General features: G+C 41.0%; 1 protein-coding gene across 5 annotated transcripts in view; it reads left to right on the top strand.

The window, feature by feature from the left end:
• The window catches only part of LOC311106139 (BAR/IMD domain-containing adapter protein 2-like), a 115,948-nt gene that overhangs the window by 43,082 nt on the left and 47,999 nt on the right, over positions 1-24,867 (top strand). For all 5 annotated transcript variants that reach the window (XR_014610299.1, XM_084148462.1, XM_084148464.1 and 2 more), the window contains exon 3: positions 4,498-4,584. Coding sequence is in view for 4 of the 5 variants with exons in the window: in XM_084148462.1 (XP_084004588.1) it covers positions 4,498-4,584 (87 nt within the window). In the remaining variant the exon portion in view is untranslated. The remainder of the gene's footprint in view (positions 1-4,497; positions 4,585-24,867) is intronic.

The following is a 24,867-nucleotide window of genomic DNA, read 5'->3' as shown; positions in this document are numbered from 1 at the left end:
GGCGTGGGTAGACACATGCTGTAAATCCATATGGTTGTGTTAGCCAGTAGTAAATAACTAAGCTTTAGGCTGAGCCACAACGGCCCATAAGGCAGGAGCCTGTCTTGTTTTTGTAATGTGAGACAGCTTGATGTACAAGTAACCCCCTGGAAAGGACTCTTCTGTTGGCTGGGGCTATAGGAGTCAATTTGGAATTCAGCATGTCAAGGGAGCTGCGTCCTAACCCTGAGGTAGATGGTGTCCTCTCTCTATGCCAAGGCAGCTGGGATGTTGTGGATCAGTACTGTCTGACCCTTCTCTCCCCCACCCGCTGTCTTCTGTCCAGTCATAGACCCTAATCCTCTGGTCTGGTCTGTCTCTCTTCATAACATTGTTCCTGTCTGTCTCTCTTCATAACATTGTTCCTGTCTGTCTCTCTTCATAACATTGTTCCTGTCTGTCTCTCTTCATAACATTGTTCCTGTCTGCCTCTCTTCATAACATTGTTTCTGTCTGTCCCTCTATCATAACATTGTTCCTGTCTGTCCCTCTTCATTACATTGGAAGGAAGTAAAGTAACTCAGCTAATCTGCACACACACACACACACACACACACACACACACACACACCCTGCAGCAATAACACCACTGTTCCAGTTCTTTAAAGGGGCAGTGCAGTCAAAAACTAGATGTTTTTGTAATGATATTTCCACGCTGAGGTTGAAATAACACACTGAAATTGTGAAAATTATGATAATGCCCTTTTAGCGTAAGATATTTTTTTTAACGCCTGAAATTTGTCTGTTCAGGTGGGATGGAGTTTTTTTGCCCACAGCATGACATCACAATCTGATCTGATCACAATCTAATCTTGATCAGTCATCTTTTATTTGCATACACTACTGGTCCAAAGTTTTAGAACACTTACTCATTCAAGGGTTTTTCTTTATTTTTTACAATTTTCTACATTGTAGAATAATAGTGAAGACATCAAAACTATGAAATAACACATATGAAATCATGTAGTAACCAATAAAGTGTTAAACAAATCAAAATATATGTTATATTTGAGATTCTTCAAATAGCCACTCTTTGCCTTGATGACAGCTTTGAACACTCAAAGTAGTATCCTCCTACTTTGAAGGGGTAAGCGGGGTTGGCTCTAGAGTCTACAATCCTATCCGTCAATCAGGGCTGTGTATGTAAATATATTTACATTCATATCAACACACCCACATGATCAGACTGAGCATTTCAATGGCAAAAGAAGGCTCAGGGAAATACATTATTAAATATATGTTTTGAAGTTATTGTCATGAAGTAAACACACACAGATGTATTAGACATACACTAATGATTTAAAAAATACAAATAAAAAGACTGCATGGGGTTTAAACTAGAAAAGGCCAGTTACTAATCAATCACCTTTAGAGAATAAACAAACCTACTCAATCCTCATCTTATCTCCATTCTACTGTCAATCAATACAGCTAATACAAACCACTGCTCCAGCTCTTACACAAGGCAGGCTTGAACAAGTCTTCCAATCCAGAACAATACCCATCTGAACCCAGATGAGTAAGATTGTCTCACCCAATGTTCAAGAAAGGCCTTTTTCCCTTTATTCAGATTACAACCTCTCACTTTCAGTTATTTGAAAAGGAAATAATCTCCCAAATGTCACTATTTCTAAAACAAGCCATAGAAAGTTGGTTGCAATTTCAATTTAATCCTCCAGAAACGACAGAACAAATAATGCAACAAATATTGTGGTTAAATTCAAATATACTAATTGACAAAAAACCTTTATTTTTTGACAGAATGTTTAAAAAAGGTATAATCTTCGTAAATGATATCATCGGTAGGACTGGTGGAGTTATGTCGCACATGCAGCTAACAAAAACATATGGAAATGTCTGCTCTACCCAAAATTACAACCAAATAATTGCAGCCTTACCGCAAAAGTGGAAGAGGAAAGTGGAAGGGGGAGAAAGTAAGGAACTTGTCTGTCGGCCTTGCATTAAATAACATAATTGGTTAAGGAAAACTGTGATAAATAAAAAAGTATATCAGTTTCACTTAAGGACCAAAGGATTGACAGCTGTCCCATATAGATTGCAAAATAGTTGGGAAGAGATCTTTGACGTACCGATCCCATGGCATAGTGTTTATGAACTGACACGCAAAACGACACCGGATTCAAAAATTAGAATCTTTCAATTTAAATTATTATATAAAATTCTTGCTACCAATATAATGTTATTTATATGGGGGATACAATCTTCGCAGCTCTGCAGATTTTGCTGTGAAGAGACAGAATCATTAGATCATTTGTTTTGGTTCTGTCCATTTGTAGCTTGTTTTTGGACACAGGTCCAGGAATGGCTAAAGGATTGCAATATTTACCTGGAACTAACCTTGCAGATAGCATTACTGGGTGATCTGAAATGTCATAGTCAATCAATCAATAATATAATAATACTTTTAGCAAAAATGTTTATTTTTAATTCACAATCTGTAGAAGCAATGAGAATAGAAAGGTTCAGAACTTTTGTAAAACATCACAGTACGGTTGAAATATATATGGCAAATAGAAATCCTATATGGATGGTGTTAAGAGATAGATGGGAGGTATTGAATAGAGTTGAAGGATGGGACTAATAACAAATAACAACAAATAATAACAAAGATATCTAATAATGTAAGCATACTGTGTCCATAATAAGTATATAGGTTGTATGTTGGGAGCTTTTGGGAAAGAGCACAGTTAGAAAGATATGGCATATAGAAGCAAACCGGATGGACATCATGAAAATGATCGGAGAGGTTGAGAGTAGAAGAAGTTCAGGAGCAAATATATATATATATATATATATATATATATATATATATATATATATATATATATATATAATATAATTATTGTAAAATTAACTCTGTCCATAAGGTGTAGATAGTAATTATAGACCGGAAGTAGAGGCCTGGGCATTGTTGTTCACTAATTTACTCCAAGTAGGGAAAGGATGGTGGGGTTGAAAAGTAATAAAGGGGAGTATATATATATAAAATAATAAAAAACATTGGGGATTGGAAGTGATGCAGACAATTACATTGATAGAAGATACAATCTTTCTGCAATATTAAGCTGATCCATTCCCCCCGAGGAAAAAAAAAAAAATAAATAAAAAAGATAAAACTGAAAAAATTTAAAAAAAAAATAAAAATATATATATATATATTTACATTCATATCAACACACCCACATGATCAGACTGAGCATTTCAATGGCAAAAGAAGGCTCAGGGAAATACATTATTAAATATATGTTTTGAAGTTATTGTCATGAAGTAAACACACACAGATGTATTAGACATACACTGATGATTTGAAAAATACAAATAAAAAGACTGCATGGGGTTTAAACTAGAAAAGGCCAGTTACTAATCAATCACCTTTAGAGAATAAACAAACCTACTCAATCCTCATCTTATCTCCATTCTACTGTCAATCAATACAGCTAATACAAACCACTGCTCCAGCTCTTACACAAGGCAGGCTTGAACAAGTCTTCCAATCCAGAACAATACCCATCTGAACCCAGATTCCCCTACCAGCTGTGCTGGGCTGGATATGAGAAGTGAGGAGTTGTACAGGCGGGCCAGAGTTAGCCACCACCGCTGCTGCTGCCTGCCAGTCAGTCTGCTTGTCCCCTGTCAGTGACGATGGATAGTGGGCTGGTTTGTTAATGTTCAGTCAGACTCAGGCCAGAGTTAGGTGGCAGGTTGGCAGGCAGCAGTGGTGGTTAACTCTGGCCCACTCTGCTTCTCACAGCCTGTCAGTCCCCTGTGAATGTTGACAGCCACGGCAGCAGGACTGGTCTGGTCTAGCTTGGCTCCAGCTTGTACACTAGGCAGACCATAATAAGAAGTTGTTCAGGCTACAGCTTGTACACTAGGCAGACCATAATAAGAAGTTGTTCAGGATACAGTTAGCTGCTTCCTCTCTGCCTGTCCCCAGTGAGTGACAACAGCAACCTGGGAGGATGGTGAATTGTCCATCAATCTAGCTGTGTTAGATGTGAAAAGTAATAATTACCAGCCTGTTGGTCCCCAGTCAGTAGTGATGGCTGGCAGTAGAGCTGGTTTGGTTAGGAGGTGAATTATCCACCAATATGTGTGACAGATGGGGCCTGTGCCTGCAGCCGCCCAGGAGTGACGTGAGACACACCATTAATACTGTAACATCGTCTGTCTGTGTCTCGATCTCGACATGAGACACACACATTAATACAGTAGCATCGTCCTCTCTCTCGACGTGAGACACACACTATTACTCTCGATAGCATTGTCCTCTCTCTCTCGACGTGAGCATGCGTGCGAACACCTCTGTGTGTGTGTGTCGGTGGGAGCTTGTATGTATGTATGTATGTATGTGTGTATGTGTGCACTGCTTTATAGACTACTGAGTTACCCTCTACCTCTGACCATGATCTCATGCTGTTCTTCCTCTGTCCCCAGATGTGACGTTTGCTGCTAAGGGCTACTTTGATGCCCTGGTGAGGATGGGAGAGCTGGCCAGTGAAAGCCAGGGATCCAAGGACATGGGTGAGTAGTAGCCTATCAGCTTTCAGGATGTTGATGTGTCCTGCCCTGCCCTTCCCTGGACCCTAAAGGGGATATTCAATGCTGCCAATACTTGTCTTAGTGTTTGTACTGTAAGTCAGTTTGTATGTGTCTATCAGCTGCCAGATATCTCTTTCCTTTCCCTGGACCTAAAGGGGCGGTTCACTGGGATATACTGCTGGCCAACACACACACACACACACACACACACACACACACACACACACCCTCACACACACACACTTCCTGTGTTTGTGTCACAGTAATGTCCCATCTGTAGAGATATGACCCAGACTTTTCCACACAGGCAGCATTATGGGGTCGCTCATACACTCTAAAAAGAAAAGGTTCCTGGAAGATCTTTTAGGGGTTCTTCAAATTGAAACCTCCTATAAGTTCTTCAAATAAGCCCCTTTAATGGTTCCTCAAATAACCTTTTGGGGTAAATTTTTTCACCCACCCCCATTATTATTATTAATCAGCATAACCATAACACAATCTTTTAGTTGTCAGTGTTTATTATGATTTTGGTGGCAAAGCAGAATTCAAAAATCAAAATAGGAGGTATATCCTCTGGCATGTTAATGTGTTGATATCCTTCGTATCCCTGGCCAGAATGATTTTGCAGTGCATGGTGATGGAACATGTTTCCAGTTATATTCATCAGCGGTGTAGGGAGGGTGAAGTCTGAATACAAAAATAATAATTATACAGATGATTAACAAAACGTGCGCACGACAGTATTCATACCTTGGTTTTTGTTGTAAATGTGAATGAAAAAATTTTGACCACGGTTTTCATACACATACCTTGTCCATAATGTAGCGACCTCTGGGATCTTCATTGAAGAGGTCAGGGAGGAGGAAGATGGCTGCTGTGACTGAGTCCTATAAGGTTTTAGAGAAACCTTTAATAAAAATGAGATGATAGCCTACATGTGATCTGCATAACATTATGCGACAAACCAATACCAATTGTACATACCTTTGTGTGCCTCCTCGTCAGTATACCTGCAGACACACACAAATATGTGGGCCGTTCAGTCATCTGCAGCTATAGCCTTCAAGATATTCTTACCTCTTTGTTGATTGACATCCATTGAATTGTGTCCATTTTCTGTTTTAGAAATATTTCTTTAAGGGAGAAAGTGCCAAACAACACAGCCATTTGCACAAATATGAAAAGATAGACGGTATCATCATAAAACATATATCAATTTAGATCATACAAGAGAGAAACCTTACCTTAAATTGAGGAGATCTTACAAATGTTCAGTTAAGTGCCTTCACCTGTTGTTTTCTCAAATTCAAATAAAAAAAATTCAGTTGGGCAGTTAGTTCTTGGCGGTTCTTGCAGGAACCTAAGGAGGTTCCTCGATGAACCCCACCTCCTATGGGGTTCTTGTTAGTACCTTTTGGGCACATTTTTCAGTGCCAAGAACCCTAAGGTTCTTCAAAGAACTTTGGGGATCTTTAGAAGAACCCTTGTTGAGCCCCTATTTTTTTTTGAGTGTAGGATGGTGTATTTTTCCTTTATAAAAAAAAGAAATGTATCCTTTATTTTCTCCCCCAGTTTAGCCCAAAGCAACTCGGAATTTGATTGTGCCTTTTGAGGAAAATAACCTCTGCATTCTTATTCCTGAGCACTCACTTCCTCTTCCACTTCTTTTGCCAGGAGAAAATCCACTGGCTCCGTCCCAAATGTCAACCCTATTCCCTTTATAGTGCACTACTTTTGACTAGGGCCCATAAGGAACAGGGTGCCATTTGGGATTCACTCCTTGTCAAAGTGGAGGAGAGCTATGCATCATGTATGATGAGTGTATGGGAGAGAGCGAGAGAGGTATTCTGCAGACCTGCAAATGAGATTTCAAAAAGTCATTTCATTTTGTGACAGACAGCAGTTTGGTGGATTTGATTCAATTCCACTCAAAAGTGGATTTGGTTTCAGCTCCGAGGGACGTATAGCTGTGTGTGTGTAGCGTGTATGTGTGTCTGTGCTTGCGTAACGTGCATGCCTCCTTCCTTGTGTCCTGGTCCCTTCATAAAGGTCTACAGATCCCCAGGTTTGACTAGAGCTGCTGCCCTCCGATACAGTAGTAACTGTGGCAACAGCTGGCGGTCCCAATGTTAGTCTCCACTCTGGGGACATCGGTCTCTGTGTGAAGACATCAGTGTCTGTGATAGGATTCTCCTCTCCTTGATCCATGTACAACAAGCTGTTAATTCTGACAGGCTTTCATGGCTCTGTTCTGTAGTACAGCTGGGGTGTGTTCTGTAGGGTGTAGTAGTACAGCTGGGGGGGTGTTCTGTAGGGCGTAGTAATACAGCTGGGGGTGTGTTCTGTAGGGTGTAGTAATACAGCTGGGGGTTTGTGTTCTGTAGGGTGTAGTAATACAGCTGGGTGTGTGTTCTGTAGTAGTACAGCTGGGGTAGTGTTCTGTAGGGTGTAGTAGTACAGCTGGGGGTGTGCTCTGTAGTAGTACAGCTGGGGTGGTGTTCTGTAGTAGTACAGCTAGGGGTGTGTTCTGTAGGGTGTAGTAATACAGCTGGGGGTGTGTTCTGTAGGGTGTAGTAATACAGCTGGGGGTGTGTTCTGTAGGGCGTAGTAATACAGCTTGGGGTGTGTTCTGTAGTAATACAGCTGGGGGTTTGTGTTCTGTAGTAGTACAGCTGGGGTGGTGTTCTGTAGTAGTACAGCTGGGGTGGTGTTCTGTAGTAGTACAGCTGGGGTGGTGTTCTGTAGTAATACAGCTGGGGGTGTGTTCTGTAGGGTGTAGTAATACAGCTGGGGGTGTGTTCTGTAGTAGTACAGCTGGGGGTGTGTTCTGTAGTAGTACAGCTAGAGGTGTGTTCTGTAGGGTGTAGTAATACAGCTGGGGGTGTGTTCTGTAGGGCGTAGTAATACAGCTGGGGGTGTGTTCTGTAGGGTGTAGTAATACAGCTGGGGGGGTGTTCTGTAGGGTGTAGTAATACAGCTGGGGGTGTGTTCTGTAGTAATACAGCTAGGGGTGTGTTCTGTAGTAGTACAGCTGGGTGGTGTTCTGTAGTAGTACAGCTAGAGGTGTGTTCTGTAGGGTGTAGTAATACAGCTGGGGATGTGTTCTGTAGGGTGTAGTAGCACAGCTGGGTGGTGTTCTGTAGTAGTACAGCTGGGGGTGTGTTCTGTAGTAGTACAGCTAGAGGTGTGTTCTGTAGGGTGTAGTAATACAGCTGGGGATGTGTTCTGTAGGGTGTAGTAATACAGCTGGGGGTTTGTGCTCTGTAGTAGTACAGCTAGGGGTGTGTTCTGTAGTAGTACAGCTGGGGTAGTGTTCTGTAGGGTGTAGTAGTACAGCTGGGGGTGTGCTCTGTAGTAGTACAGCTGGGGTGGTGTTCTGTAGTAGTACAGCTAGGGGTGTGTTCTGTAGGGTGTAGTAATACAGCTGGGGGTGTGTTCTGTAGGGTGTAGTAATACAGCTGGGGTTGTGTTCTGTAGGGTGTAGTAATACAGCTGGGGGTGTGTTCTGTAGGGTGTAGTAATACAGCTGGGGGTGTGTTATGTAGGGTGTAGTAATACAGCTGGGGGTGTGTTCTGTAGGGTGTAGTAATACAGCTGGGGGTTTGTGTTCTGTAGTAGTACAGCTAGGTCTGTAGGGCATAGTAATACAGCTGGGGGTGTGTTCTGTAGGGTGTAGTAGTACAGCTGGGGGTGGTGTTCTGTAGTAGTACAGCTGGGGGTGTGTTCTGTAGTAGTACAGCTAGAGGTGTGTTCTGTAGGGTGTAGTAATACAGCTGGGGATGTGTTCTGTAGGGTGTAGTAATACAGCTGGGGGTTTGTGTTCTGTAGTTGTACAGCTAGGGGTGTGTTCTGTAGTAGTACAGCTGGGGGTGTGTTCTGTAGTAGTACAGCTAGAGGTGTGTTCTGTAGGGTGTAGTAATACAGCTGGGGGTGTGTTCTGTAGGGTGTAGTAATACAGCTGGGGATGTGTTCTGTAGTAGTACAGCTGGGGTGGTGTTCTGTAGGGTGTAGTAATACAGCTGGGGTGGTGTTCTGTAGGGTGTAGTAAAACAGCTGGGGGTCTGTTCTGTAGTAGTACAGCTGGGGGTGTGTTCTGTAGGGTGTAGTAGTACAGCTGGGGGTGTGTACTGTAGGGTGTAGTAATACAGCTGGGGGTGTGTTCTGTAGGGTGTAGTAATACAGCTGGGGGTTTGTGTTCTGTAGTAGTACAGCTGGGGGTGTGTTCTGTAGGGTGTAGTAATACAGCTGGGGGTGTGTTCTGTAGGGTGTAGTAATACAGCTGGGGGTGTGTTCTGTAGTAGTACAGCTGGGGGTGTGTTCTGTAGTAGTACAGCATCTTTGGGGCTTCCCTGAGCGAGCCAGCCAGCCATCCATCCAGAGAGCCAGCCATCCAGAGAGCCAGCCATCCAGAGAGCCAGTCATCCAGAGAGCGAGCCAGCCAGCCAGAGAGCCAGCCATCCAGAGAGCCAGCCAGCCAGAGAGCCAGTCAGCGTCAGGCAGGCAGGCAGGCAGTCAGAGGGGAAGACATGAAAGTGATGTGTGGATGTTTTATTCAGTAAAAGGGGTTTTCAATTGACATTTTAGTCATTTAGCAGATGCTCTTATCCAGAGTGACTTACAGTTAGTGCATTCATCTTAAGAGGGCTAGGTGAGACAATCACATATTTCAGTCATAGTACATTTTTCCTCAATAGAGTAGTTATCAGCAAAGTCAGAGCTAGTAGGGGGAAAAGTCAAGTGGGTGTTATTTCACTAAAGGCACATTTTGGGGGGGAGAGGGGTGAGGAGGGGGTGTGGGGGGTGCGGTGTGATTTTCCACACGTACGTGTACACACCCATGTACACACCCATGTACACACCCATGTACAGACCCATGTACACACCCATGTACAGAGAGACACACAGCCCTTAGCCCTTAGAGGTTTCCTATTGATTTCAAGGTGTTAATGTGTGTGTGGGAATCAGACCATATCTCATACCATTTACCCAGCTCAGACCCTCTCTACAGGAACCCAATGGAGCTTTGTCTGGCCCATAGAGGTGTGTGTGTCTGTCTCCAGGATAGGTGTGTGTGTGTGTGTGTCTGTGTCTGTCCGTCTGTGCGTCTGTGCGTGAAACCGATGCCTCCCTTCTCCATAGCTGTCGCCTGCAGGAGGTTTTCTCAACGGACTAAACTATATATTTGAAATGATTCATTGTGAATAGTTCCAACACATCGACATGTTTTTGATAATGACACTACGTAACTAACGTTGTTCCAATTCCTACTCGTCCATGCTACGTGTAGACCACACCCACTTTCCCCTGTAGTTGTATCCTCCCTCCCTAGGTAGACCACACCCACTTTCCCCTGTAGTTGTATCCCTCCCTCTCTAGGTAGACCACACCTACTTTCCCCTGTAGTTGTATCCTCCCTCCCTAGGTAGACCACACCCACTTTCCCCTGTAGTTGTATCCCTCCCTCTCTAGATAGACCACACCCACTTTCCCCTGTAGTTGTATCCCTCCCTCTCTAGGTAGACCACACCCACTTTCCCCTGTAGTTGTATCCCTCCCTCTCTAGGTAGACCACACCCACTTTCTCCTGTAGTTGTATCCCTCCCTCTCTAGGTAGACCACACCCACTTTCCCCTGTAGTTGTATCCCTCCCTCTCTAGGTAGACCACATCCACTTTCCCCTGTAGTTGTATCCCTCTCTCTCTCAGAGAGAGACACACAGTCAGAGGTGAGGCACCTCATGCTAGGAGTTTCCTGTTCCACAGCTACAGGGGAGTTAAATAGAGCATCAATAGGGCCTGTAACAGCATGTTTGTTCTTCACTCTCTCTCACGCTCTCGCTCTCGCGTGTCTGTGGCTGGTGTGTGTCCAGGTGTGTGTGTGTGTGTTGCGCTGTGTTACGTTGACTGCCTGTGGGTGATCTGTAGTTCTCAGTGTGTGTTTAGTGGCTGTTAGTCTTTTAAAGCCGTGGGGGTTCATTATGAGACTGACTGTAAATGGTTCCAGCTACACATGTGAGACAAGGCAGCTTTTGCTATCATTCTCTCTCTCTCCTCTCTCTCTGTCCTCTCTCTCTCTCCTCTCTGTCTCTTTCCTCTCTGTCTCTCTCTCCTCTGTCTCTCTCTCTCCTCTCTGTCTCTCTCTCTTTAACATTATGCTTAAAGCGTGTACTTAAACTGCCTTTAGAGGTATGTTCTCTCATGACGTTTTATTATCAGCCCATCAGATATTCCACAGGTTGATTTCATACAGGTTCACTACATTACCATTAGATCATCATATAAACTATATTCCCCAGCTTTACATAAATATATGATAAATCATAGAATAATGTATGCATGCTAGCATGTGTGTGTTTGCGCATATGTCTGTGCTTTCAAACATGTTATTTTTTTTTGGGGGGGGGGACTTCGACTGGTGTGTGACTATATCGTTTGTGTGTGTATTCCCTGTGCCAGAGGAGACTGTGGTTCCTTCACCCCCACTCCCACACACTCATACCCCTCCTTGGCTTAGTCTAATCATCCTGTCACTCTCCCTTCCTCACACTCAATCTCTTTCTCTCATCTCTCTTTCCTTCCTCCCAACTCTCCCCTTTCCTGTCCTCGCTCCTCCATCTCCTCTCTCGTCTTCTATCTCCCTCCCCCGGCTTTCTTCTCCTCCTCCCCAGGTCCTCCCACATCTTTCTCTCTTTCTCCTCTCCCTCCCCCTCCTCTCTTCTCTCCTTCTTCCAACTCTCTTATATTCGTCTCTCTCCCATCTCCATCTTTCTCTCCTTCCCTCTTTCATCCGCCTCTTCCACTCCTCTCCTCCCCTAATTCCATCCTCTATAAAAGGTTAAGAATATACTAAAGACACGTATTACAACCGTGGCATTTACATTCACATATCTCAGTCATAGTAAGTACATTTTTCCTCAATAAAGTAGCTTTCAGCAAAGTCAGATCTAGTAAGGGGGAAAACAGTCAAGTGTGAGTGTTAGTTCATGAAAGGTGCTGTGGGATTATTTAAGATACTGTTTGACGAGGTAGGGCTTCAGATGTTTTCAGAAGATGGACTCTGCTGTTATTTATTATAAACTAAAGTGACACGCTATGTTTAGTTTTATTTATGACACTTTAGAAGCCAGCACAGAGCCTGTGTTTGTGTCTCAAATGGCACCCTGTTCCCTATATAGTGCCCTATTTTTGACCAGGGTCCATAGGGTGTCATAGGGCTCTGGTCTAAAGTAGTGCACTATGTAGGGAATAGGGTGCCATTTGGGACACACTGTGTGTAATTTATGATGCTCTTAGTGAAATACTGAGCTCCATTTCCCTGGTATATTCCCCCTGCTCAGGTGAAGAGTTCAGAGCTCTTCTCTACTCTGGTGTGTGTTTGTGTGTGTGTGTGCGTGCGATCTACTCTGCTCTGGGCTCGTCACTCCGCCCTGCCAGCTGCCCTACATGGTTAGCAACAGTTTCACTACATTCTGAAGCTATGAGACACACAGGATTGGATTAACCATACACATAGAATGACTAGATTGGGTAAAAGCCTCTCAGTTGAGGATACCTGTTCTAATAATACTATTTCTATGGGGTTAACCCCCCTCATTGAGCCCTTTAAACGCCTACAATGGGATGTTGATGTCATCCATTTGGTTTGAAGGTCCAGCCATCAAATCATTTCTGGGTAACAATTAAGTATTAATATCTTCTTAGCAAAGAGCAATTTCACAAGTAAGAATTTTTCTAGGAGTGGGTTGAGTTGGGAGGGGAAAACTAACTGTTATTGGCAGAGGTTTGGAACGCTCTTTCTTATTGGTCTATTAACTAATTTACCGCATAGTGATGTCACCATGGAAGGCCAAAACTCCCTCCTACCAAAACAGGCTGATTTTTCAGGTGGTCTTTTCAAATAGCTCTTACACTAAAAGGGCATTATCATAATTGTCATAATTTCACAGTATTATTCCAACCTCAAAGTGTGGAAATGTATATAAAACACAGGAATAATACATTTTTTAAAAGCTGGATTGGGCCTTTAATGAAGTGATGTTTTATGATTTAAAAGAAGCTACACACACACACACACACACACACACACACACACACACACACACACACAAAGCTAGAGGGATAGCTACAGTCTGCAGGGGACTAGGCTAGCTCCACCTCAGTCCTCACATTCCAGGTGGACTAGTCAGCTAGAATACAACACAACTAGCAGACATCTTGTTTCTCTCTTCATCAACTCCCATTATATTCTCTGTTTATTTTACCATCAGGGTCTAATCATGGAGGAATCAGCACACTGATATGTACTGTGGGAAATCAAGGCTAAAGTACCGTAGCCTACCTAGTGGTTGGCGGGAGTAACATGTAATCAACATCTAATATCCCTCAGTAATTACCAACCAGACCTGGGTTCAAATAGTATTGGTTTTCTTTCTGTGTATGATTGAGCCTGCCTGATGCGATAGAACCAATGGAATAGTCCCAAAGTGCAACAGTGTCCTTCTGGAACTTCAGACAGGCTCAATAAAACGTTTCAAGTAATTTGAAAGAAAACAAATACTATTTGACACATTAAGCAGCATCTAACAGTGATTATCTTAGTAATGAGGATGACACAGGGAAATTAGGCATAAAAAGTGATCTAGCGTAATTGTCTTTTTTAGGTTAATGGATATGATGCAGCTACAGTGCCTTCAGAAAGTATTCACACCCCTTTACTTGTTCCACATTTTGTTGTGCTACAGCCTGAATTTAAAATTGATTAAATTGAGGTTTTGTGTCACTGATTTACACACAATACCCCATAATGTAAAAGTGGAATTTTGTTTGTAGAACATTTCTGAAATTCATAAAAAATGAAAATCTGAAATGTCTTGAGTCAACAAGTATTCAACCCCTTTCTTATGGCAAGCCTAAATTAGTTCAGTAGTAAAAATGTGCTTAACAAATCACATAAGTTGCATAATAGTGGTTAATGTGATTTTTTTTAATGACTACCCCATCTCTGTACCCCACACATACAGTTATCTGTAAAGTCCCTCAATTGAGTAGTGAATTTCAACCACAAAGACCACGGAAGGTTTTTTAATACCTCACAAAGAAGGGCACCGATTGGTAGATGTGTAAAAAAACAACAACAAAATAACAGATATTGAATATCCCTTTGAGCATGGTAAAGTTATTAATTATGCTTTGGATGGTGTATTAATACACCCAGTCACTACAAAGATACAGGCGTCCTTCTTAACTCAGTTGCCGGAGAGAAAGGAAACTGTTCAGGGACTTCACCAGGAGGCCAATGGTGATTTTAAAACTGCTACAGAGTTTAATGGCTGTGATATGAGAACTGAGGATGGATCGACAACATTGTAGTTACTCCACAATATTAACCTAAATGACAGAGTGAAATGAAGGAAGCCTGTACAGAATAAAAATATTCTAAAACATGCATCCTGTTTGCAACAAGGCACTTAAGTATTACTGCAAAAAATGTGGCAAAGAAATTAACACATAATTGAGTACCACTTCATATTTTCATGTTATGGTTATGCTTGTCATTGGAAGGACTAGGGAGTTTTTCAGGATAAAAATAAACTGAATACAGCTAAGCACAGGCAAAATCCTAGAGGAAAACCTGATTTGTCATCTTTCCAACATACACAGGGAGTCGAATTCACTTTTCAGCAGGACAATAACCTAAAAGACAAGGCCAAATCTACACTGGAGTTGCTTACCAAGATGACATTGAATGTTCGTGAGTGGCCTAGTTACAGTTTTGACTTAAATCGGCTTGAAAATCTATGGCAAGATTTAAAAATGGCTTTCTAGCAATGATCAACAGCCAACTTGACAGAGCTTGGAGAATTGTTTAAATAATAAGGTAGCTATACGCTGGCACACACACACACACACACACACACACACACACACACACACACACACACACACACACAGTGCACTCCAGTGTTCCAGTAGTCTGTCACACCTCTCTCTCCCTCTACCACCTTGCTCTGTTAGAATGGGAGCAGGGAGCTCTTTTCTTAGCTCAGCTCTGCTCTTTTCTTAGCTCAGCTCTGCTCTTTTCTTAGCTCAGCTCTGCTCTTTTCTTAGCTCTGCTCCTCACTCCCAGGGGTCCCTCCCTGCCTGCCTGCACCTGCTCTATATACTGTAGGTGACACGCAGTGCATGCTGGGAGACCAGTGGCTGACACGATCGCTCTCTCGCTCTCTCTCCTCTCACGCTCTTTCCCCTCTCGCTCTCTCTTCTAATAACAAACTAATAGTAATATCAACAGTATAATGATAACAGTGAATAGTAATAGAACAACAGAATACATAACAGGGCCAATAAAAAGCTAAACATGGAAAATGAACATGCTACTATTATTACTACTAAAATGAATGCTACCACCAATAATACTACAACTATCCCTACTACTACCATTACCACCAACTGTCATCATCACCATTACATCAGTACTGCAACTACCATCATCATTACTACAACTACCATCATCATTACTACCATCACTACCATCATTACTACTACTACTACCATACCATCATCACTACCACTACCATCATCATTACTGCCACTACCAACATCATTACTACCACTACCATCATCATTACTACTACTACCACTACCATCATCATTACTACCACTACCATCATCATTACTACTACTACCACTACCATCATCATTACTACCACTACCATCATCATTACTACCACTACCATCATCATTACTACTACTACTACCACTACCATCATTAATACTACTACCATCATCATTACTACCACTACCATCATCATTACTACTACTACCACTACCATCATCATTACTACTACTCCCACTACCATCATCATTACTACCACTACCACCATCATTACTACCACTACCACTACCATCATCATTACTACCACTACCATCATCATTACTACCATACCATACCTTCATTACTACTACTAATACTACCACTACCATCATCATCACTGCCACTACCATCATTACTACTACTACTACCATACCATACCATCATCATTACTACCACTACCACTACCATCATTACTACTACCATACCATACCATCATCATTACTACCACTACCATCATCATTACTACTACTACCACTACCATCATCATCACTACCACTACCATCATCATTACTACTACTACCACTACCATCATCATTACTACTACCACCACTACCATCATTACTACTACTATCACTACCATCATCATTACTACTACCACCACTACCATCATCATTACTACTACCACCACTACATCATCATTACCACTACCATCATCATTACTACTACCACCACTACCATCATCATTACTACCACTACCATCATCATTACTACCACGACCATCATCATTACTACTACTACCACCACCATCATCATTACTACTACTACCACTACCATCATCATTACTGTGGTCTAAGGCACTGCATCGCAGTGCTAGCTGTGCCACTAGAGATCCTGGTTCGAATCCAGGCTCTGTCGTAGCCGGCCGCGACCGGGAGACCCATGGGGCGGCGCACAATTGGCCCAGAGGGAATGGCCGGCAGGGATGTAGCTCAGTAGAGCATGGTGTTTGCAACGCCAGGGTTGTGGGTTCGATTCCCACGGGGGGCCAGTATGAAAAATATAATATAATGAATGCATAAGAGCGTCTGCTAAATGACTAAAATGTAAATGTAAAATACTACCACTACCATCATCATTACTACTACTACCACTACCATCATCATTACTACTACTACCACTACCATCATTACTACCACTACCATCATCATTACTACTACTACCACCACTACCATCAACATTACTACCACTACCATCATCATTACTACTACCACTACCATCATCATAACTACTACTACTACTACCACTACCATCATCATTACTACTACTACCACTACCATCATCATTACTACTACTACCATCATCATTACTACTACTAACATCATCATTACTACTACCACCATCATCATTACTACTACCACCATCATCATTACTACTACCACCATCATCATTACCACTACTACCATCATCATTACTACTACAACTACCATCATCATTACTACCACTACCATCATCAATACTACCACTACCATCATCATTACTACCACTACCATCATCATTACTACTACTAATACAATACCATACCATCATCACTACTACTACCATACCATACCATCATTACTACTACCATACCATCATCATTACTACCACTACCATCATCATTACTACTACTACCACTACCATCATCATTACTACCACTACCATCATCATTACTAACAGTACCATCATCATTACTACTACTACTACTACCACTACCATCATCATTACTACCACTACCATTATCATTACTACTACTACCACTACCATCATCATTACTACTACTACCACCATCATTACTACTACTACCATCATCATTACTACTACAACTACCATCATCAATACTACCACTACCATCATCATTACTACCACTACAATCATCATTACTACTACCATACCATCATCATTACTACCACTACCATCATCATTACTACTACTACATCTAACATTATCATTACTACTACTACCACTACCATCATCATCACTACTACCACCACTACCTTCATCATTACTACTACTATCACTACCATCATCATTACTACTACCATCACTACCATCATCATTACTACTACCACCACTACCATCATCATTACTACCACTACCATCATCATCACTACTACTACTACTACTACTACTACCACTACCATCATCATCATTACTACTTCTACTAACACTACCATTATCATTACTACTACTACCACTGCCATCATCATTAATACTACTACTACCACTACCATCATCATTACTACCACTACCATCATCATTACTACCACTACAATCATCATTACTACTACCATACCATCATCATTACTACCACTACCATCATCATTACTACTACTACATCTAACATTATCATTACTACTACTACCACTACCATCATCATCACTACTACCACCACTACCTTCATCATTACTACTACTATCACTACCATCATCATTACTACTACCATCACTACCATCATCATTACTACTACCACCACTACCATCATCATTACTACCACTACCATCATCATCACTACTACTACTACTACTACTACTACCACTACCATCATCATCATTACTACTTCTACTAACACTACCATTATCATTACTACTACTACCACTGCCATCATCATTAATACTACTACTACCACTACCATCATCATTACTACCAATACCATCATCACTACTACCACTACCATCATCATTACTACCAATACCATCATCATTACTACCACTACAATCATCATTACTACTACCATACCATCATCATTACTACCACTACCATCATCATTACTACTACTACATCTAACATTATCATTACTACTACTACCACTACCATCATCATCACTACTACCACCACTACCTTCATCATTACTACTACTATCACTACCATCATCATTACTACTACCATCACTACCATCATCATTACTACTACCACCACTACCATCATCATTACTACCACTACCATCATCATCACTACTACTACTACTACTACTACTACCACTACCATCATCATCATTACTACTTCTACTAACACTACCATTATCATTACTACTACTACCACTGCCATCATCATTAATACTACTACTACCACTACCATCATCAATACTACCACTACCATCATCATTACTACCACTACAATCATCATTACTACTACCATACCATCATCATTACTACCACTACCATCATCATTACTACTACTACATCTAACATTATCATTACTACTACTACCACTACCATCATCATCACTACTACCACCACTACCTTCATCATTACTACTACTATCACTACCATCATCATTACTACTACCATCACTACCATCATCATTACTACTACCACCACTACCATCATCATTACTACCACTACCATCATCATCACTACTACTACTACTACTACTACTACCACTACCATCATCATCATTACTACTTCTACTAACACTACCATTATCATTACTACTACTACCACTGCCATCATCATTAATACTACTACTACCACTACCATCATCATTACTACCAATACCATCATCACTACTACCACTACCATCATCATTACTACCAATACCATCATCACTACTATCACTACCATCATCATTACTACTACTACCACTACCATCATCATTACTACCACTACCATCATCATCACTACTACCACCACTACCATCATCATTACTACTACTATCACTACCATCATCATTACTACTACCACCACCACTACCATCATCATTACTACTACTATCACTACATCATCATTACTACTACTACGACTACCATCATCATTACTACTACTACCACTACCATCATCATCACTACTACCACCACTACCTTCATCATTACTACTACTATCACTACCATCATCATTACTACTACCACCACCACTATCTTCATCATTACTACTACCACCACTACCATCATTACTACTACCACCACTACCATCATCATTACTACCACTACCACTACCATCATCATTACTACTACCACCACTACCATCATCATTACTACCACTACCATCATCATTACTACTACTACAGTCATCATTACTACAACTACCATCATCATTACTACTACTACTACTACCACTACCATCATCATGACTACTACTACCACCAGCATTACTACCACTACCATCATCATTACTACCACTCCCGTCATCATTACTACCACTACCATCATCATTACTACTACTACCATCATCATTACTACTACTGCCATACCATACCATCATCATTACTACCACTACCATCATCATTACTACTACTACCACTACCATCATCATTACTACCACTACTATCATCATTACTACTACTACCACTACCATCATCATTACTGCCACTACCATCATTATTACTACCACTACCACTACCATCATCATTACTACCACTACCATCATCATTGCTACCACTACCATCATCATTGTTACCACTACCATCATCATTACTACTACTACCATCATCATTACTATCACTACCATCATCCTACTACCACTACCATCATCATTACTACCACTACCACTACCATCATCATTACTACCACTACCATCATTACTACCATACCATACCATCATCATTACTACCACTACCACTACCATCATCATTACTACCACTACCACTACCATCATCATTACTACCACTACCATCATCATTACTACTACCACCACTACCATCATCATTACTACTACCACCACTACCATCATCATTACTACTACCACCACTACCATCATCATTACTACTACCACCACTACCATCATCATTACTACTACTACCACTACCATCATCATTACTACTACCACCACTACCATCATCATTACCGCTACTACCACTACCATCATCATTACTACTACCACCACTACCTTCATCATTACTACTACTACCACTACCATCATCATTACTACTACCACAACAACCATCATCATTACTACTACTACCACCACTACCATCATCATTACTACTGCTAGCACCACCACTACCACCATCATTACTACTACCACCACCACTACCACCATCATTACTACCACTACCATCATCATTACTACCACTACCATCATTACTACTACTACTACTACTACTACCATACCATCATCATTACTACCACTACCACTACCATCATCATTACTGCCACTACCACTACCATCATCATTACTTCTACTACCACTACCATCATCATTACTACCACTACCATCATCCTACTACCACTACCATCATCATTACTACCACTACCACTACCATCATCATTACTACCATACCATACCATCATCATTACTACCACTACCACTACCGCTACCATCATCATTACTACCACTACCACTACCATCATCATTACTACTACTACCACTAACATCATCATTACTACTACCACCACTACCATCATCGTTACTACTACTACCATCATCATTACTACTACTACCACCACTACCTTCATCATTACTACCACTACCTTCATCATTACTCCCACTACCACTACCATCATCACTACTACTACTACCATACCATCATCACTACTTCTACTACCAAACCATCATCACTACTACTACTACAATACCATACAATTTTTACTACCACTACCATCATCAACACTACCACTACCATCATTACTACTACCAAACCATACCATCATCATTACTACCACTACCATCATCATTACTACTACCACCACTACCATCATCATTACTACTACCACCACTACCATCATCATTACTACTACTACCACTAACATCATCATTACTACTACCACCACTACCATCATCGTTACTACTACTACCATCATCATTACTACTACTACCACCACTACCTTCATCATTACTACCACTACCTTCATCATTACTACTACCACCACTACCATCATCATTACTACTACCACCACTACCACCATCATTACTACTACTACCACTACCATCATCATTACTACTACTACCATCATCATTGCTACCACTACCATCATCATTACTACCACTACCTTCATCATTACTACTACTACCATCATCATAACTACCACTACCATCATCATTACTACTACTACCACTACCATCATTACTACTACTACCATCATCATTACTACTACTACCACTACCATCATCATTACTACTACTACCACTACATCATCATTACTACCACTACCACTACCATCATCACTACTACTACTACCATACCATCATCACTACTACTACTACCATACCATACCATCATTACTACTACTACAACTACCATCATCATTACTACCACTACCATCATCACTACTACTACTACCATACCATACCATCATCACTACTACTACTACCATACCATACCATCATTACTACTACTACCACTAACATCATCATTACTACCACTACCATCATTACTACCATACCATACCATCATCATTACTACCACTACCACTACCACTACCATCATCATTACTACCACTACCACTACCATCATCATTACTACCACTACCATCATCATTACTACTACCACCACTACCATCATCATTACTACTACCACCACTACCATCATCATTACTACTACCACCACTACCATCATCATTACTACTACCACCACTACCATCATCATTACCGCTACTACCATCATCATTACTACTACTACCACTACCATCATCATTACTACTACCACCACTACCTTCATCATTACTACTACTACCACTACCATCATCATTACTACTACCACAACTACCATCATCATTACTACTACTACCACCACTACCATCATCATTACTAGTGCTACCACCACCACTACCATCATCATTACTACTGCTACCACCACCACTACCACCATCATTACTACCACTACCATCATCATTACTACCACTACCATCATTACTACTACTACTACTACTACTACCATACCATCATCATTACTACCACTACCACTACCATCATCATTACTACCACTACCACTACCATCATCATTACTTCTACTACCACTACCATCATCATTACTACCACTACCATCTTCATTACTACCACTACCACTACCATCATCACTACTACTACTACCATACCATCATCACTACTTCTACTACCATACCATACCCTCATCACTACTACTACTACAATACCATACCATCATTACTACTACTACCATACCATACCATTTTTACTACCACTACCATCATCATCACTACCACTACCATCATTACTACTACCATACCATCATCATTACTACCACTACCATCATCATTACTACTACCACCACTACCATCATCATTACTACTACCACCACTACCATCATCATTACTACTACTACCACTAACATCATCATTACTACTACCACCACTACCATCATCGTTACTACTACTAACATCATCATTACTACTACTACCACCACTACCTTCATCATTACTATCACTACCACTACCTTCATCATTACTACTACCACCACTACCATCATCATTACTACTACCACCACTACCACCATCATTACTACTACTACCACTACCATTATCATTACTACTACTACCACCACTACCTTCGTCATTACTACCACTACCTTCATCATTACTACTACCACCACTACCATCATCATTACTACTACCACCACTACCATCATCATTACTACTACCATCACTACCACCATCATTACTACCACTACCATCATCATTACTACTACTACCATCATCATTACTACCACTACCATCATTACTACTACTACCATCATCATTACTACTACTACCACTACCATCATCATTACTACTACTACCACTACCATCATCATTACTACTACTATCACTACCATCATCATTACTACTACTATCACTACCATCATTACTACCACTACCATCATCATTACTACTCCCACTACCATCATCATTACTACTACCATCACTACCATCATCATTACTATTACCACCACTACCATCATCATTTATACTACTACCACTACCATCATCATTACTACTACTACCACTAACATCATCATTACTACTACCACCACTACCATCATCGTTACTACTACCACCACTACCATCATCGTTACTACTACTAACATCATCATTACTACTACTACCACCACTACCTTCATCATTACTACCACTACCACTACCTTCATCATTACTACTACCACCACTACCATCATCATTACTACTACCACCACTACCACCATCATTACTACTACTACCACTACCATCATCATTACTACTACTACCACCACTACCTTCATCATTACTACCACTACCTTCATCATTACTACTACCACCACTACCATCATCATTACTACTACCACCACTACCATCATCATTACTACTACCATCACTACCACCATCATTACTACTACTACCACTACCATCATCATTACTACTACTACCACTACCATCATCATTACTACTACTACCACTACCATCATCATTGCTACCACTACCATCATCATTACTACCACTACCATCATCATTACTACTACTACCATCATCATAACTACCACTACCATCATCATTACTACTACTACCACTACCATCATTACTACTACTACCATCATCATTACTACCACTACCATCATCATTACTACTACTACCACTACCATCATCATTACTACTACTACCACTACCATCATCATTACTACCACTACCACTACCATCATCACTACTACTACTACCATACCATCATCACTACTACTACTACCATACCATACCATCATTACTACTACTACAACTACCATCATCATTACTACCACTACCATCATCACTACTACTACTACCATACCATACCATCATCACTACTACTACTACCATACCATACCATCATTACTACTACTACCACTAACATCATCATTACTACCACTACCATCATTACTACCATACCATCATCATTACTACCACTACCACTACCACTACCATCATCATTACTACCACTACCATCATCATTACTACCACTACCACTACCATCATCATTACTACTACCACCACTACCATCATCATTACTACTACCACCACTACCATCATCATTACTACTACCACCACTACCATCATCATTACCGCTACTACCATCATCATTACTACTACTACCACTACCATCATCATTACTACTACCACCACTACCTTCATCATTACTACTACTACCACTACCATCATCATTACTACTACCACAACTACCATCATCATTACTACTACCACCACCACTACCATCATCATTACTAGTGCTACCACCACCACTACCATCATCATTACTACTACTGCTACCACCACCACTACCACCATCATTACTACCACTACCATCATCATTACTACCACTACCATCATTACTACTACTACTACTACTACTACTACCATACCATCATCATTACTACCACTACCACTACCATCATCATTACTACCACTACCACTACCATCATCATTACTTCTACTACCACTACCATCATCATTACTACCACTACCATCTTCATTACTACCACTACCACTACCATCATCACTACTACTACTACCATACCATCATCACTACTTCTACTACCATACCATACCATCATCACTACTACTACTACAATACCATACCATCATTACTACTACTACCATACCATACCATTTTTACTACCACTACCATCATCATCACTACCACTACCATCATTACTACTACCATACCATCATCATTACTACCACTACCATCATCATTACTACTACCACCACTACCATCATCATTACTACTACCACCACTACCATCATCATTACTACTACTACCACTA

The sequence above is a fragment of the Coregonus lavaretus genome (genome assembly GCF_964263955.1).
Source record: "Coregonus lavaretus genome assembly, chromosome: 2".
Classification (NCBI taxonomy): domain Eukaryota; kingdom Metazoa; phylum Chordata; class Actinopteri; order Salmoniformes; family Salmonidae; genus Coregonus; species Coregonus lavaretus.
This window is presented reverse-complemented; position numbering and strand designations above follow the sequence as displayed.